The 17,511-nt window shown below is 44.1% G+C and overlaps 2 protein-coding genes across 7 annotated transcripts in view; both read left to right on the top strand.

Moving 5' to 3' along the window:
- Positions 1 to 3,586, top strand: part of smad1 (SMAD family member 1) — a 52,893-nt gene extending 49,307 nt beyond the window's left edge. For 4 of the 5 annotated variants that reach the window (XM_026996555.3, XM_081724611.1, XM_081724610.1 and 1 more), the window contains exons 5-7: positions 1 to 30; positions 567 to 823; positions 1,274 to 3,586. The exon at positions 1 to 30 is cut by the window's left edge and continues 192 nt beyond it. In XM_026996555.3, coding sequence (XP_026852356.3) covers positions 1 to 30; positions 567 to 823; positions 1,274 to 1,417 — 431 coding nt within the window. In that variant the 3' untranslated portion in view covers positions 1,418 to 3,586. The remainder of the gene's footprint in view (positions 31 to 566; positions 824 to 1,273) is intronic. The other variant, XM_081724613.1, reaches the window with a different exon arrangement.
- A 764-nt stretch (positions 3,587 to 4,350) lies between these two features.
- mmaa (metabolism of cobalamin associated A) lies at positions 4,351 to 15,877 on the top strand. Of its 2 annotated transcripts, none has more exons than XM_026996560.3 (7): positions 4,351 to 4,603; positions 4,864 to 5,269; positions 5,625 to 5,723; positions 6,244 to 6,414; positions 6,522 to 6,607; positions 7,347 to 7,496; positions 14,647 to 15,877. In XM_026996560.3, the coding sequence occupies exons 2-7, from the start codon at positions 4,891 to 4,893 to the stop codon at positions 14,929 to 14,931; spliced, it is 1,170 nt and encodes a 389-aa protein (XP_026852361.2). In that variant the 5' UTR covers positions 4,351 to 4,603; positions 4,864 to 4,890; the 3' UTR covers positions 14,932 to 15,877. The 2 variants fall into 2 exon arrangements, with proteins under 2 accessions (XP_026852361.2, XP_026852360.2); XM_026996559.3 differs by having other exon boundaries at positions 4,352 to 4,603; positions 5,601 to 5,723.
- The last annotated feature ends 1,634 nt before the right edge of the window (positions 15,878 to 17,511 follow it).

Raw genomic sequence — 17,511 nt, 5'->3', positions numbered from 1 at the left:
TCGAGAACACCCGCCGACATATTGGTAAAGGTGCGAGCTGCTGCCAGCCTAGCTGGGGTCAGAGGTCACCTATGTGAAGCCCTAACCCTGTAGTCCAGATTCAAAATTATGGAGGTTTATTTGGTATAAGTTAAGACAAAGTAGTAATGTAGACCAGAGTTTCAGTTGAATTAAGGCTTTAATTTGTATTTGCTCAAACGTGTTATTGTGACTTTTGCTGTGAAGTCACCATTGTAGGGTACTGCACGCTCCTCCTGAACCTAACAACCTGTTATCGGGCTTCTTCTGACACTAGTCCAGTGTGTAATTAGAGCAGAGACACACGTGCTTGTGTACAGAGCACTGGGATGATCCCCCTACTAGCGCTAGCACTCACCTGGTAAAGCAGGTAGAGTTTCCCCAGTCGTCGCCAGTGCCCATGACCCCAGTGATCTTGGGTTTGACTGAGCTCATGTCCACAGTAGATGTGTAACTGCCTCTGGATAAAAGCATCTGCTAAGTGCCATAAATGTAAATGTGTGGGTGTATGGTGGCATCTCCATGGTAACCATGGCTGTCTTGGGCAGGCGTGCATCTGTACTACGTGGGGGGCGAGGTGTACGCCGAGTGCCTGAGTGACTGCAGCGTGTTTGTGCAGAGCCGTAACTGTAACTACCACCACGGTTTCCACCCCACCACCGTGTGCAAGATCCCCAGTGGATGCAGCCTCAAGATCTTCAACAACCAGGAGTTTGCAGAGCTGCTCGCCCAGTCGGTCAACCACGGCTTCGAGGCTGTCTATGAGCTCACCAAGATGTGCACAATACGTATGAGCTTTGTCAAGGTAGAGACACAGCTGCTGGCCAGACCTCTCGCTCACACATGACACTAAGAAAAACCTTGTCTGACTGCAGACTGCACTTTACCTGTGTAGCTTCTGCTTTACAGGCATGGTTCAGTCATATTTTAGCTCTGCCTGTGTAGATGAGTGGAAATTCAGTGAAAAATAGTAGTAATTAATTCTTCAGTAATTAATTAATGAATTCTTCAGTAATTAATTAAATTCAGATGAAGAATTGACTCTAACCAGTGACATGACATAGGATTGTTGGAAATGACAGTTCTAGAAAGATCAAGTATGTTACTTCATATATGTGGGCAGTTTACATTAAGTGTTGCCCAAATTCAGAACTGCAATTGATTGATTATAAAAAAGCTCAGGTAAATATGGTACAAATTGATTTTAATGATTTTTTTTTTTAAATAAATGTTTTGTTTTGTTTGTTTTTTCTAGGGATGGGGTGCAGAATACCATCGCCAGGATGTGACCAGCACCCCCTGCTGGATCGAGATTCATCTGCATGGGCCCCTGCAGTGGCTGGACAAAGTGCTCACAAAGATGGGCTCTCCTCACAACCCCATTTCCTCGGTGTCCTAGACCTCCGGCTAACGGATTCTCTGGAGACGAGTGATTGGTTGGGTGGACAAGGGAGGGCGGGGTTTGTACTGTACTTGAAGGCAGTGTGAATCGGGGCATACGACTTGACTGGCACAGGACAGGTCCTCGGTCAGCGAACATCTGGAAGATACTTGATAACCTTGTGTGACCAAGCGTATTAACTGGTGAGGCCAACACACTTGTGCCAAGTGTCCTCCTTCAGTCTTGTAACAGCTTGTAATGGTTTTCTTTATAATTCCTCTCCTTTTTTCCCCGGAATGTCCATGTTCCATGGGGGGGGGGGGGGGTGTATACTGGTATACTGATTATATTGTAAATGAACACACCACAGGTCTGGCGTCAGTGACTGAACCTGCTTAGAGAACATAGGGAGTAAATGTAGTAATATTATGCCTCAGATTAACTTGCTAGAAAGAGGTAATGAGGTCAGTAAAATAAAGTCTCACGTTTTTATTATGCTCTTTATTATTATTATTATCATTTTTTAAACAAGATGTAGCAAAGGGGAGGGATTGGAGCAAATATGCCTAATGGAATAATCAAAAACCATGTAAAACGCAGTACAGGCGTGTGTGTGTGTGTGTGTGTGTGTGTGTGTAGACTGTACGGTAGTGTGTGTGTGTGTGTGTAGACTGTACGGTTGTGTGTGTGTGTGTGTGTGTGTGTGTGTGTGTGTGTGTGTGTGTGTGTGTGTGTGTGTGTAGGTAGGTAGTCTGGGTAGACAGACTATACGGTTGTGCGTGTGTTCGTGCGTGCATGTGTGTGTATGTGTGCGTGCGTGCTGCGTAGACAGACTATACGGTTGTGTGTGTGTGCTGTGTAGACAGACTATATGGTAGTGTGTGTGTGTGTGTGTGTGTATAGATAGACTGTACGTGTGTGTGTGTGTGTGTGTGTGTGTGTGTGTATAGACAGACTGTGTGTGTGTGTGTGTATAGACAGACTGTACGGTTGTGTGTGTGTGTGTGTGTGTGTGTGTGGATATACATTAGAGGGAGAGCTGTGCAGTTGGTTGCTTTGTTTCTTTTGTATTTTATTTTTTGGTTTAAGCCGTTGTAGTTTTAAACAACCCAGGTTTTATATGTATGGGATAAGAGCAAATATTGTTTACTTAATTAAGGAAAGCGCAACATTGGGTGTATCTGTGTCCTTTATCAGTTCTCACCTTCTGCTGCCCTTCAAATAATACTGATGTTTATAATAATGAACAAAACACACTTAGGACCTTTTAGTGTTTATGCAAAGGAAGTCATGCTAACTGGTCCCACCACTTTTCATTCATTGTTAGCCACATTAGCATTTTTGGATTGAAATATTCCTTTAACACGGTGTTGCTTACACTTGGTCCTGAGTTCATGAGCTAAATCACCTAGAGTTACACCACCTAAAGCCAAATCACCTAGAACTAAATCACCTCAGGTTGAATCACCTAGAGCTAAACCTCCTAGGGTTAAATCACCTAATGTTAAATCACCTAATGTTAAATCACCTAGGGTTAAATCACCTAGCGCTAAATTAACTAGGTCATTAAGAGTTGAGTGAGGTGTGTGGCCGTCAGATTGTGTGGTGCTGCAGCCCTTCACAGGCAGGCGTGAGAAATACTGTTTAAATACTGTTTAAAGATTAAATACTGTTTATAAGATGGTGAGGAGGAACCAGTCTGGGATGGGTGCAGCAGGGGCCTTTACCAGTGTGCCAGTGTGCCGATAGTAGAGTGACTTGACAATTTGAACGTTGGGTCTAACAGTTGAGAGCTCAACCCTGCGGGGAAACTGAATCGGAATGTTTTATGAATCATAACGCAGACAAGAGAAAGTGTGTCTTGCCTGAAGGTATTTCAGCATTTATAAAATGACTCATTTTCTTTGGTGACTAAGTTCTAAATGGCACTATTTTATGTTTTTTAAAAAGTAGATTTTTGATTAACTTTCTATTTTTATTCATAGAAATAAATCCCATCTGCTGTTTAAAATTGTGCATTTTTATATTTTTTGATGGATAGATTGTTGTTCTGTCATCTCTGCACTTTCACAAGTGGTTCCTCATCCTCTTCTGTGCTGTCGTCTTTGCTGCAGTGTTTCCAGAAAGCAGGTTTACTTGTGAATATCAGTTCTACTGGAAGACTCAATAAAAGTGTTTCAATATCCATGACTCGCTGTTCTCCTTTACAGTAATGCACATTCCAGCACACTGAACTTCATTCATTAGTTTATTTGTGCAACTGATATAAAAAATACACTTCATGACAACATTGTTCAAGTTCAAGTTTGGTTTATTTGTCACATACATAGTCATACACAGTACAACACGCAGTGAAATGGTGTTGGGCCTATGAAGTAAATAAACAATGTGAAGAATAGAGAAGAGTTTGCTTTAAACATACAGCTTGTTCATTTCTTGCTGACTCTAAAACTCGTGTAACGATTATTCCTTGAAAGTGAAATTTAAGTTTGTATAAATCAGCGGGTTTACATTTAATAGAGGCCCATGCTTGAAAACCATCCTATAATATTAGCAAATCTGACATGAACCTCAGAAATAAATGATTAAGATAGGTGTGCCCAGATGCCCTGCAGTTTAGCTACAACCCTAATCCAGCACACCTGGCTCTAACATCAAGATAGTGTGCTAGATTAGGGATAGTGGTAGAACCGGAACTGGGGCTGGAAGAAGGCTTAGATAGCAAAAGGCTGATTACATCCTTTTAGAGTGTCTGTACCTTAGTCAGTGGTGTCCCCATCAGATACTACCTGATCTCGAATTACGTAATGCGCTACTTATGCGTTATGTTGTATTTTAGATAATGAGTCGTTGCAGTTAATTTACAATAAATACAAGCAACACAAAGACTTTAATGTTAACAAAGGACTTTTATTTTGATAAATGTCACTCCGCTCGCGACTCGGAAGAAAACTCACGCAACCTTTATGTTTTGCGTTCGAGGTCATGACTGCAGCTATAAGTGGTGTAACGCTAAAGTTCACAACTAGCCAACTGAATACTGTGTGGTGCGTTAGTTTGTCTCGGGAGAGTTGGTTACTGCCGGTGTGTCGTGATGTGAAAGTGTCAAACCAGCCCAGGAGGTCAAATTTCGAGTTATGAAGTGGAATAACTGCAATATTAAGAACATATTCCAATGTCTTGATTGACGTCTACAACCACGCGGTACAATTCCTTTATATTATCCACTTTCAGAATTCCTATAAGTAGTTCTTGCGTGATGCACGCTAGATACACCAGCACTGCGTGATGCACGCTAGTTACACGAGCACTGCGTGGATCAGGTGAACTCGGACGAATTCTTGGTTTTGTTAACAGCACAATTAGCTAATGCGTGTGGAAATAAACTTTGTCTGTCTGTCTGTCTATCCGTCCATGCATCCATCCGTCCGTCCATCTCTCATTTTTACATCTCTGTCTTAAAGTGTGTCCTGCCACCTTGTCGGAAGAAAATGCGTCCAGCTGGTGCTCTCCCGTTTCTTCAGTGCCTGTCAACTTTGTCGCACGTGCGCACGGTCGCAGCCGTTAGGCGTTATTTCCAAATGTCCGGCTCAGCACCCACGTGCACCGTGTCTCAGAGGAAGAGCATCTACGTGGAGGCCTTAAGCCACCACGTGGCCCATTTGACGGAGAGAGAGAGAACACTTCTGGACAGGCTGTATGGTGGACTCACTGGGGGACATAGAGCATCTCTTGCTGAGTCCATAACTCTGGTGGAGACGCAGCACCCGCGGAAGAAGGAACTGGCCCAGGTGCTGCTGCAGAGAGTTCTGGCCTTTCGGCGGGAGCAGGAGAGACTGAACGGGGGGAAGCCGGTGGCCTTCAGAGTGGGTGAGTTGCTGCTGCTGACCAATGACAGAAGGCCTAGGTGTCCATTCCTGTCCTCAGGGGTCCCCTACCATTCCCAGCTGGACCAGGTGACTGAGCACTGCTGAACACGGGACTACCTGGTCCAGGTGTGTTGGGGTATAAGAGTGTGTCCTGGTGAAGATATTGAGGCTTGGATGAAAATCTCTGAGATTGTACGCACAGAAATGATACTGTCTTTAATGTGATTTATGTTCCCCATAAAATAATCTAATGCAGACTTACTGGTAGATAATTTCCTAATGATGGAAGTCATCAGCTGCGCGTGCCTGTGTGTGTGGGCGTGTGACTCCAGGTCTCTCTGGTCCTCCGGGTGCAGGTAAATCCTCCTTCATTGAGGTGCTTGGCAAAACACTGACGGGGAAAGAGCACAGGGTGTCTGTGTTGGCGGTGGACCCATCCTCATGCACTACAGGGGGTAAGAGCACCACAGGGTACACGCCCCTTCAGGTGTCTGTCACATGGATACCAGTATGGGCAAAGTGTTCTTATTGGCTGGTTGAACCGTGTTTAAAACACTAGTTTGTGTTTTTATTGTGTCATAGGACCTGAGATTCATGATTTTTGGTTAAAATCAAAATTGAAATGCCCTGATTACTTCAAACTATTTAAAATGGTTTTCATCTCAGAGTATATTTAGTGCTAAAATACTGCAATGATTCAACAAGTTTAACCATTTTAATCACATCTCAAAATACATACTGTTATCTAAACAAAGCTAGTGTATTTTTAAATACTTCCTTTTACTTGTTCGTAAAAAGTTCTGGTTATATCAATATAATAGCAGTAGTAACAGTATTTAATAATGATATTTGAATGACTAATTAGTAAGTATTATTAAGTAGTATCTAATCATAATGATTGAGGTTAGTTTGTCAAGTGTAATGACTGTAACCGGTAACGGGAAGTAGGATGGTGATGTGGTGACGTTTCGGCAGGTTCATTGTTGGGGGATAAGACACGGATGCCGGAACTTTCCAGAGACATGAAGGCCTTCGTTCGGCCGTCGCCCAGCTTGGGCACACTTGGTGGGGTGACCAGGACCACCAGTGAGGCCATCGTCCTTTGTGAGGGGGCAGGCTATGACATCATCATGGTGGAGACCGTTGGTATGGATTCCTTCAGCCCGCCAATCCTGAGTATTCCCAAGATCTGCATTCTTTCTGATGTCTGAATCTGGGATTATACCTGGATGTGTGCTCTTGAATGTTTTCAGGTGTTGGACAGTCCGAGTTTGCTGTGGCTGACATGGTAGATGTTTTTGTGTTGCTAATTCCACCAGCAGGAGGTGATGAACTACAGGTAAACACATCCACTGAAGTGGCCTGAAGGTTTAGTCATTGGGTTCAGCACAGGATTAAGGCCATTTGCAGCCCTAACATATGTGCACTGGGGACCCCCGTAAAGTGAGGATTGGATGTGCAGTATAAGCACAATGACATCATGATTAATCAACCAGAAACAGGAAAACAAAGACAAACAAAAAGAACGGAATTATGCGTAGTCTGAACAGGATTATACCTTTTATGTAGTCTGAACAGGATTATACCAAGCAAATGATGATTTTAAATGACAGTTGCTTGACCACTTCCAAATGCACGGATTACGGACACCATTCAGATTCCTAGGGGGTTCCATCATTAATTTTGCCATCAGCATGTTTTATGTGATTAAATGCTAAACAAAAAATAGAACCCGATGGTAAACAAGTCTGTTTGACTCGCGAGACGGCATGAACGCGCATATGAATTAAATGCCACACAGGGGATTCACACTTCTTTTGAACCTGTAGATGCAAGACCGCCTGTACTTGTTAGGCCCTAAACTGCAATCTGTATATCCTGTACGGTTAATCTGTATATCCTGTACGGTTAATCTGGCTATGATTCCAGCAGTAATATAATAACATTATTGAAATGCTGTTATTATATTGTAAAGTTTTAAGTCTTTAGTCAGAAGGCCATCTTCTATTTTCATTTACTATTTTACAAAAATAAACAAGATGAAAGTTTTTTCCCTTTTCTTTCATTTGTAATGAAAGGGAATCAAAAGAGGCATCATCGAGAAGGCTGACCTGGTGCTGGTGACCAAGTCGGATGGTGATTTGGTGGTTCCAGCACGAAGAATCCAGTCTGAATACACGAGTGCTCTGAAACTGCTGCGAAAGAAATCCAACCGATGGAGACCTAAGGTAACGTCCCAGACCAGACGCCAGCACTCCCTAAATATTCTGCAGTTCTAATTTATTAATACATTTTAAACTCCCTAAAATGATCTGCAGTTCTAACTTAATACTACAAAGAATGTATTAATTTGAATTTGTGTCTTACGCAGAGATGGAAGTCTTTTTCTAAATAATACTATTTGCTCCTGATGGGTCAGGGTCAGAGTCAGCCAGTATCAGTACTGCATAATGAAGGGGTTCCTGATATTTAAAAAATGGGATTTAGGCGAGCAGGGGGTGCTGTTTCGTTTCTGTCTTTGCTTCCATCTTGGAACATGCAGTCTGTAGCCATCGGTGCAAAATGATACTCACCTACAAACACTACACAGTTCAGAGCCTGTAACTACACGCTGCCTCGGTCCTGGCCCCAGGTTAGGCTTTGCTGTGTTTGTTCTGGTGTCTCGATGGAAACAAGTTCTTTAATTAACCCTGTGAACATCAGGCCTGATCCAGATTTACTAAATAGAACATTTTCATGCCAGAAATGTTTTCACATTAGTTAGGGGTTAGGGTTAGAGTTAAGGTTAGGGCTTAGTAGTTAGGGGTTAGTGGTTAGGGTTAGAGTTAAGGTTAGGGGTTAGTGGTTAGGGTTAGAGTTAAGGTTAGGGGTTAGTGGTTAGGGTTAGAGTTAAGGTTAGGGGTTAGTGGTTAGGGTTAGAGTTAAGGTTAGGGGTTAGTGGTTAGGGTTAGAGTTAAGGTTAGGGGTTAGTGGTTAGGGTTAGAGTTAAGGTTAGGGGTTAGTGGTTAGGGTTAGAGTTAAGGTTAGGGGTTAGTGGTTAGGGTTAGAGTTAAGGTTAGGGGTTAGTGGTTAGGGTTAGAGTTAAGGTTAGGGGTTAGTGGTTAGGGTTAGAGTTAAGGTTAGGGGTTAGTGGTTAGGGTTAGAGTTAAGGTTAGGGGTTAGTGGTTAGGGTTAGAGTTAAGGTTAGGGGTTAGTGGTTAGGGTTAGAGTTAAGGTTAGGGGTTAGTGGTTAGGGTTAGAGTTAAGGTTAGGGGTTAGTGGTTAGGGTTAGAGTTAAGGTTAGGGGTTAGTGGTTAGGGTTAGAGTTAAGGTTAGGGGTTAGTGGTTAGGGTTAGAGTTAAGGTTAGTGGTTAGGGTTAGAGTTAAGGTTAGGGGTTAGTGGTTAGGGTTAGAGTTAAGGTTAGGGGTTAGTGGTTAGGGTTAGAGTTAAGGTTAGGGGTTAGTGGTTAGGGTTAGAGTTAAGGTTAGGGGTTAGTGGTTAGGGTTAGAGTTAAGGTTAGGGGTTAGTGGTTAGGGTTAGAGTTAAGGTTAGGGGTTAGTGGTTAGGGTTAGAGTTAAGGTTAGGGGTTAGTGGTTAGGGTTAGAGTTAAGGTTAGGGGTTAGTGGTTAGGGTTAGAGTTAAGGTTAGGGGTTAGTGGTTAGGGTTAGAGTTAAGGTTAGGGGTTAGTGGTTAGGGTTAGAGTTAAGGTTAGGGGTTAGTGGTTAGGGTTAGAGTTAAGGTTAGGGGTTAGTGGTTAGGGTTAGAGTTAAGGTTAGGGGTTAGTGGTTAGGGTTAGAGTTAAGGTTAGGGGTTAGTGGTTAGGGTTAGAGTTAAGGTTAGGGGTTAGTGGTTAGGGTTAGAGTTAAGGTTAGGGGTTAGTGGTTAGGGTTAGAGTTAAGGTTAGGGGTTAGTGGTTAGGGTTAGAGTTAAGGTTAGGGGTTAGTGGTTAGGGTTAGAGTTAAGGTTAGGGGTTAGTGGTTAGGGTTAGAGTTAAGGTTAGGGGTTAGTGGTTAGGGTTAGAGTTAAGGTTAGGGGTTAGTGGTTAGGGTTAGAGTTAAGGTTAGGGGTTAGTGGTTAGGGTTAGAGTTAAGGTTAGGGTTAGTGGTTAGGGTTAGAGTTAAGGTTAGGGGTTAGTGGTTAGGGTTAGAGTTAAGGTTAGGGGTTAGTGGTTAGGGTTAGAGTTAAGGTTAGGGGTTAGTGGTTAGGGTTAGAGTTAAGGTTAGGGGTTAGTGGTTAGGGTTAGAGTTAAGGTTAGGGGTTAGTGGTTAGGGTTAGAGTTAAGGTTAGGGGTTAGTGGTTAGGGTTAGAGTTAAGGTTAGGGGTTAGTGGTTAGGGTTAGAGTTAAGGTTAGGGGTTAGTGGTTAGGGTTAGAGTTAAGGTTAGGGGTTAGTGGTTAGGGTTAGAGTTAAGGTTAGGGGTTAGTGGTTAGGGTTAGAGTTAAGGTTAGGGGTTAGTGGTTAGGGTTAGAGTTAAGGTTAGGGGTTAGTGGTTAGGGTTAGAGTTAAGGTTAGGGGTTAGTGGTTAGGGTTAGAGTTAAGGTTAGGGGTTAGTGGTTAGGGTTAGAGTTAAGGTTAGGGGTTAGTGGTTAGGGTTAGAGTTAAGGTTAGGGGTTAGTGGTTAGGGTTAGAGTTAAGGTTAGGGGTTAGTGGTTAGGGTTAGAGTTAAGGTTAGGGGTTAGTGGTTAGGGTTAGAGTTGAGGTTAGGGGTTAGTGGTTAGGGGTTAGTGGTTAGGGGTTAGTGGTTAGGGGTTAGTGGTTAGGGGTTAGTGGTTAGGGTTAGAGTTAAGGTTAGGGGTTAGTGGTTAGGGTTAGAGTTAAGGTTAGGGGTTAGTGGTTAAGGTTAGGGGTTAGTGGTTAGGGTTAGAGTTAATGTTAGGGGTTAGTGGTTAGGGGTTAGAGTTAAGGTTAGGGGTTAGTGGTTAGGGGTTAGTGGTTAGGGTTAGGGGTTAGGCATTAGGGGTTAGTGGTTAGGGTTAGAGTTAAGGTTAGGGGTTAGTAGTTAGGGGTTAGGGTTAGAGTTAAGGTTAGGGGTTAGGGGTTAGGGTTAGAGTTAAGGTTAGGGGTTAGTGGTTAGGGTTAGAGTTAAGGTTAGGGGTTAGTGGTTAGGGTTAGAGTTAAGGTTAGGGGTTAGTGGTTAGGGTTAGAGTTAAGGTTAGGGGTTAGTGGTTAGGGTTAGAGTTAAGGTTAGGGGTTAGTGGTTAGGGTTAGAGTTAAGGTTAGGGGTTAGTGGTTAGGGTTAGAGTTAAGGTTAGGGGTTAGTGGTTAGGGTTAGAGTTAAGGTTAGGGGTTAGTGGTTAGGGTTAGAGTTAAGGTTAGGGGTTAGTGGTTAGGGTTAGAGTTAAGGTTAGGGGTTAGTGGTTAGGGTTAGAGTTAAGGTTAGGGGTTAGTGGTTAGGGTTAGAGGTTAGGGTTAGAGTTAAGGTTAGGGGTTAGTGGTTAGGGTTAGAGTTAAGGTTAGGGGTTAGTGGTTAGGGTTAGAGTTAAGGTTAGGGGTTAGTGGTTAGGGTTAGAGTTAAGGTTAGGGGTTAGTGGTTAGGGTTAGAGTTAAGGTTAGTGGTTAGGGTTAGAGTTAAGGTTAGTGGTTAGGGTTAGAGTTAAGGTTAGGGGTTAGTGGTTAGGGTTAGAGTTAAGGTTAGGGGTTAGGGTTAGAGTTAAGGTTAGGGGTTAGGGTTAGAGTTAAGGTTAGGGGTTAGGGTTAGAGTTAAGGTTAGGGGTTAGGGTTAGAGTTAAGGTTAGGGGTTAGGGTTAGAGTTAAGGTTAGGGGTTAGGGTTAGAGTTAAGGTTAGGGGTTAGTGGTTAGGGTTAGAGTTAAGGTTAGGGGTTAGTGGTTAGGGTTAGAGTTAAGGTTAGGGGTTAGTGGTTAGGGTTAGAGTTAAGGTTAGGGGTTAGTGGTTAGGGTTAGAGTTAAGGTTAGGGGTTAGTGGTTAGGGTTAGAGTTAAGGTTAGGGGTTAGTGGTTAGGGTTAGAGTTAAGGTTAGGGGTTAGGGTTAGAGTTAAGGTTAGGGGTTAGGGTTAGAGTTAAGGTTAGGGGTTAGGGTTAGAGTTAAGGTTAGGGGTTAGGGTTAGAGTTAAGGTTAGGGGTTAGGGTTAGAGTTAAGGTTAGGGGTTAGGGTTAGAGTTAAGGTTAGGGGTTAGGGTTAGAGTTAAGGTTAGGGGTTAGGGTTAGAGTTAAGGTTAGGGGTTAGGGTTAGAGTTAAGGTTAGGGGTTAGGGTTAGAGTTAAGGTTAGGGGTTAGGGTTAGAGTTAAGGTTAGGGGTTAGGGTTAGAGTTAAGGTTAGGGGTTAGGGTTAGAGTTAAGGTTAGGGGTTAGGGTTAGAGTTAAGGTTAGGGGTTAGGGTTAGAGTTAAGGTTAGGGGTTAGGGTTAGAGTTAAGGTTAGGGGTTAGGGTTAGAGTTAAGGTTAGGGGTTAGGGTTAGAGTTAAGGTTAGGGGTTAGGGTTAGAGTTAAGGTTAGGGGTTAGGGTTAGAGTTAAGGTTAGGGGTTAGGGTTAGAGTTAAGGTTAGGGGTTAGGGTTAGAGTTAAGGTTAGGGGTTAGGGTTAGAGTTAAGGTTAGGGGTTAGGGTTAGAGTTAAGGTTAGGGGTTAGGGTTAGAGTTAAGGTTAGGGGTTAGGGTTAGAGTTAAGGTTAGGGGTTAGGGTTAGAGTTAAGGTTAGGGGTTAGGGTTAGAGTTAAGGTTAGGGGTTAGGGTTAGAGTTAAGGTTAGGGGTTAGGGTTAGAGTTAAGGTTAGGGGTTAGGGTTAGAGTTAAGGTTAGGGGTTAGGGTTAGAGTTAAGGTTAGGGGTTAGGGTTAGAGTTAAGGTTAGGGGTTAGTGGTTAGGGTTAGAGTTAAGGTTAGGGGTTAGTGGTTAGGGTTAGAGTTAAGGTTAGGGGTTAGTGGTTAGGGTTAGAGTTAAGGTTAGGGGTTAGTGGTTAGGGTTAGAGTTAAGGTTAGGGGTTAGTGGTTAGGGTTAGAGTTAAGGTTAGGGGTTAGTGGTTAGGGTTAGAGTTAAGGTTAGGGGTTAGTGGTTAGGGTTAGAGTTAAGGTTAGGGGTTAGTGGTTAGGGTTAGAGTTGAGGTTAGGGGTTAGTGGTTAGGGTTAGAGTTGAGGTTAGTGGTTAGGGTTAGAGTTGAGGTTAGTGGTTAGGGTTAGAGTTGAGGTTAGGGGTTAGTGGTTAGGGTTTAGTGGTTAGGGGTTAGTGGTTAGGGTTAGAGTTAAGGTTAGGGGTTAGTGGTTAGGGTTAGAGTTAAGGTTAGGGGTTAGTGGTTAAGGTTAGGGGTTAGTGGTTAGGGTTAGAGTTAATGTTAGGGGTTAGTGGTTAGGGGTTAGAGTTAAGGTTAGGGGTTAGTGGTTAGGGGTTAGTGGTTAGGGTTAGGGGTTAGGCATTAGGGGTTAGTGGTTAGGGTTAGAGTTAAGGTTAGGGGTTAGTGGTTAGGGTTAGAGTTAAGGTTAGGGGTTAGTGGTTAGGGTTAGAGTTAAGGTTAGGGGTTAGTGGTTAGGGTTAGAGTTAAGGTTAGGGGTTAGTGGTTAGGGTTAGAGTTAAGGTTAGGGGTTAGTGGTTAGGGTTAGAGTTAAGGTTAGGGGTTAGTGGTTAGGGTTAGAGTTAAGGTTAGGGGTTAGTGGTTAGGGTTAGAGTTAAGGTTAGGGGTTAGTGGTTAGGGTTAGAGTTAAGGTTAGGGGTTAGTGGTTAGGGTTAGAGTTAAGGTTAGGGGTTAGTGGTTAGGGTTAGAGTTGAGGTTAGGGGTTAGTGGTTAGGGTTTAGTGGTTAGGGGTTAGTGGTTAGGGTTAGAGTTAAGGTTAGGGGTTAGTGGTTAGGGTTAGAGTTAAGGTTAGGGGTTAGTGGTTAAGGTTAGGGGTTAGTGGTTAGGGTTAGAGTTAATGTTAGGGGTTAGTGGTTAGGGGTTAGAGTTAAGGTTAGGGGTTAGTGGTTAGGGGTTAGTGGTTAGGGTTAGGGGTTAGGCATTAGGGGTTAGTGGTTAGGGTTAGAGTTAAGGTTAGGGGTTAGTGGTTAGGGTTAGAGTTAAGGTTAGGGGTTAGTGGTTAGGGTTAGAGTTAAGGTTAGGGGTTAGTGGTTAGGGTTAGAGTTAAGGTTAGGGGTTAGTGGTTAGGGTTAGAGTTAAGGTTAGGGGTTAGTGGTTAGGGGTTAGTGGTTAGGGTTAGGGGTTAGGCATTAGGGGTTAGTGGTTAGGGTTAGAGTTAAGGTTAGGGGTTAGTAGTTAGGGGTTAGGGTTAGAGTTAAGGTTAGGGGTTAGGGTTAGAGTTAAGGTTAGGGGTTAGGCGTTAGGGGTTAGGCGTTAGGGTTAGAGTTAAGGTTAGGGGTTAGGCGTTAGGGGTTAGGCGTTAGAGTTAAGGTTAGGGGTTAGGCGTTAGGGGTTAGTGGTTAGGGTTAGAGTTAAGGTTAGGGCTTAGGGGTTAGTGGTTAGGGTTAGAGTTAAGGTTAGGGGTTAGGCGTTAGGGGTTAGGCGTTAGAGTTAAGGTTAGGGGTTAGGGGTTAGTGGTTAGGGTTAGAGTTAAGGTTAGGGCTTAGGCGTTAGGGGTTAGAGTTAAGGTTAGGGGTTAGGCGTTAGGGGTTAGTGGTTAGGGTTAGAGTTAAGGTTAGGGGTTAGGCGTTAGGGGTTAGAGTTAAGGTTAGGGGTTGGGCGTTAGGGGTTAGTGGTTAGGGTTAGAGTTAAGGTTAGGGGTTAGGCGTTAGTGGTCAGGGGTTATTACAGTCACTCCTGCGTACCGTCAGCAGACACCTGCCTTCCCGCACATGGTCCACCTAACAAGAAGGGTTGTTCTGCAGGATGAGTGGAGTGGTGGTGAGGTCTGGCCTTAGCTCTGTTGGGCGCTGGCATGTGGCCCATTGCGCCCCCTGATCTTTGTGTGGTCTACTGCGCCCTGGTGTATTTTACTGATTGGAGGCCACCCACGAGAGTCGTGGTTTTCTTTGTCTCCTCTCCACAGAGCAGCTTCTCTCTGACTGCACAAGGCCTTCAACATATTGATTTTTATTTTTATTTTTATTTTTTTTTTCCTTATTCTCCTCTCCCGGGCTCACTGAAGACCTTCAGACTGTAGTTCATCAGTCACTGAAACTGGAGGAAACGTGTGTGTCTGTGTGTGTCTGTGTGTGCTAGTCACCTTTCTCATGCCTTTATTTTTAAATCAGATATAGAATTTTTCTCCACCACAGAATCGTATGATAATTTGCTTTAACAGGTGTTCTATGACGTTTACTACATCATGTCTTCCTCTCACGTACACACATCCTGTGATGTGCTGTGTATGTTATCTGTTCAATCACAGATCCTTAGCTGCTGTGTGGAGTCAAAACTCACACAGTTCCCAGATCAGTCAAGGATTCGTTGCTTTTCCTGTTTCCAGTGGTTTAGGCACATTAGCCTCCTGATCACCTCTCCTCATGTTTCTGTCTTGGCTCAGGTGCTTCGGGTGTCCTCGCAGACAGGACAGGGCATACAGGAACTGTGGGACGTCATGCTGCAGTTCCGTGACGGGGCCCTGCTCAGCGGTGACTTGCAGGCTCGGAGGCAGGAGCAACAGAAGGTGTGGTTGTGGAACCTGATCCAGGAACACGCTCTCAGCCACTTCCGTGAACACCCAGCTGTGAGGACCGGGTTGGCGGAGATGGAGCGCGGTGTCGCCCAGGGTGACATCTCTCCTGGCTTGGCAGCTGACCTCCTGCTCAGGGCATACAGGTCTCCATAGTAACGTGGCCCAGTCCCTCCTCCACAGAGGCTCTGGCAAGGAACTGCAGTGCCATGGAAATCAGGGTTTGCTGGTCTACCAGTGGATATAGGGACACAGTACTAGTATTTCCTCCTCCAGTACTTCTGATTCAACCCGATGCAGATTGTTGAGGGCTGGTGTTGAATTATTGGAGAAATTACCTGATAAATCTCACAATCCAAACCAGAATTTAAGATTCTCCTGGTTGCTTTATTAAGGGATGTCATATTTCACAGAAACCTGCCCCTCGCTGTGGAATCCTGAAGGCCAGAATGAGGTGTAATGTAAAACTAGAAGACGAGGGTTAATATTCACCCGCAATATAGAAAATTAACCTTAAGGGTGTGTGTCTGTGTATAATTACATATGCACACACTGTAAATGAGGGTTAATATTTACCCACAGTTACTTGTATTGACTGTATGTAATCTTCCTGCATTTCTAATTGTACCACATGGCTTTGATGTCATGTTGTATTTTTTAATAGGTTAATAAAAACTAAATGGACGCTGCTCCCTGGAAACCAGTTTGTTTTGAGAAGATTTTGACTAGACCCTCGTACATACGCTACACAAAAGTGTCTTTCTCTCACCTTTCACAGGTGGGGTTGTTTTGGTCAGTGAATAGTTATCTCCGCAGGTGACTTACCTAATGTGGCCATGTTAAAGTGAACTAAACATTCCTACAGACTCATGTCTTCATATGTGGTGAACTGGTTTTTTGATTTTATACCAACTTGTCTGGTTCCTATTATTTGATGTTCCTGTTATTTGAGATTAAAACTATGCTTTACTAAAAGTGGTAAAAGTTGATGCAGGTAATTGAATTAAATTCCAGTGGTGTTGTCTAATTTGCATAACACTAAATCTGCTTTACTGACTTGATTCATCCTTATATATGTCATATTAAAGGTCACAACATGCATTTACTGTAGTTTTTCAGTCACTCACTATTTTAGATGGAATGCTCACAGCCAACCACTAGATCGCGCCATAAGCTCTGCGATGGAATTGTGTATTATGCAAATAGGACTGTCTGTACGCCCCAGCTGTGTCTGTCGTTCTGCACTGCTGTGCTATTCCAGTCTGTTCTGCTACTAAGGCATGCACGCACACACACGCCTTCCTTCCTCTTCCTCCGTCACTTGGTCAGTCTGCACTACTACAGTGAAGTGTTGGGTCAGGACAAAACAATGTGACATTGTATTTTATTTTCTATTCAAATTTTTTTTCAGTTTGGTCATAATATTTTCATAGTGTTTGGTGTGACCTTTTTTGTGAATAGAGAGATGCACGTGTATATAACCTTCTGTCTCGGTTTTCCATGGAAGATTACAGGACCAATTGGAACCCCCCCCCCCCCCAAAATCCCCCACTACAAGCCGAGTGTGGGCTTGTTTGCGTGGACGTGTGTGTCCTGCCTACTCTGTCTGTGCCCTCTGTCTTATGACTCCATCCAGAATGCACTGTGAATACTGATCACTTCTTAAGGCCTAAGGACCGCCCTTGCCATCAATCACAAACAGCAGCTCTTCCTCCTGGTCCCGCAGACGTTACTTCAGATCTGAAAGTGCCTGGACTCTGTCAATGAACTGTAGCTCTCTGGAACAGCTCTTCGAAAGCCTGTCATATAAGGTTATTTTAGCCTAAATACGGCCTCTCGTACCCGTACATGCATTTAGCATCTAGAGAGGGCTTCGGTAGACTCAGGGCAGCTTTCCTACAGGCTGAGGGCTTTTCGCCTTTAGTAAAGCTGTTTAGAGTGCTGCTGTCCCGTTGCCATGAGTCTTCACGTCTGAATGGCTACGTCGTGATTGGTCATGATTCACATGGTGTCAAAGGTCCACACAGGGTCAAAACTGAACGCAGCCACTGTTGCGTACTGCTGTATGTTTGGACAAGCAAGTGTTAGACGGAAAATGAAACTCACTGAGTTCTGTTAGAATTAACAGATCTGGTTTGGCCGCCTGTAAATGAACATGTTGAATAAAACGTCACCCGAGCCTTCCCACCATACAACTGTTCTCTGTGTACAGTGTGTGGAGACTGGTCACGCTCTGAAGGCTTCATCTCCCTGCTGTGTTTGCTATACTCTTCCCTAGCACACACACACACACACACACCGCCTGTCTGTGACTGCTCGGCTGACTGCCTTTCCATCTCTCTCTCTCTCTGAGTGTGCTAGGCTTTTTCTCTGGGGGGTGGGCTCTGTTTTCGAGACTCTTGTAAATTATCTGATGAGTGTCAGTCTAACGGGGGCCGGTGTGAGGCTACAGGAGGGACTGCAGGTTATAGTTGGAGGAACCGACTCTGGCACACTGGTGACAGAATGGCAGGTTTCCTGCTGTAACAGATGGAGCTGCAGGTCCCTTTGGTCACAGCTGTGACATACGCGTTGCTTTTATTGGACAGTAGGGCCTCAACAGATTATGTTCTAATGCTACATTTCACTTTATGCAAAGACTGACATGCCTGTAGGTGGCCAGTGTGCTTACGACTTATTAGACACCAACTGTTCCGCTAATTGTGTGTGTGTCATTTTTCTGTGCAGTTCCATTGC

This window comes from Electrophorus electricus, chromosome 12 (assembly GCF_041902795.1).
Source record: "Electrophorus electricus isolate QZ-2024a chromosome 12, ASM4190279v1, whole genome shotgun sequence".
Taxonomy (NCBI): Eukaryota; Metazoa; Chordata; class Actinopteri; order Gymnotiformes; family Gymnotidae; genus Electrophorus; species Electrophorus electricus.
The sequence above is the reverse complement of the archived record's forward strand: the minus strand, read 5'-3'. Positions and strand labels throughout refer to the sequence as shown.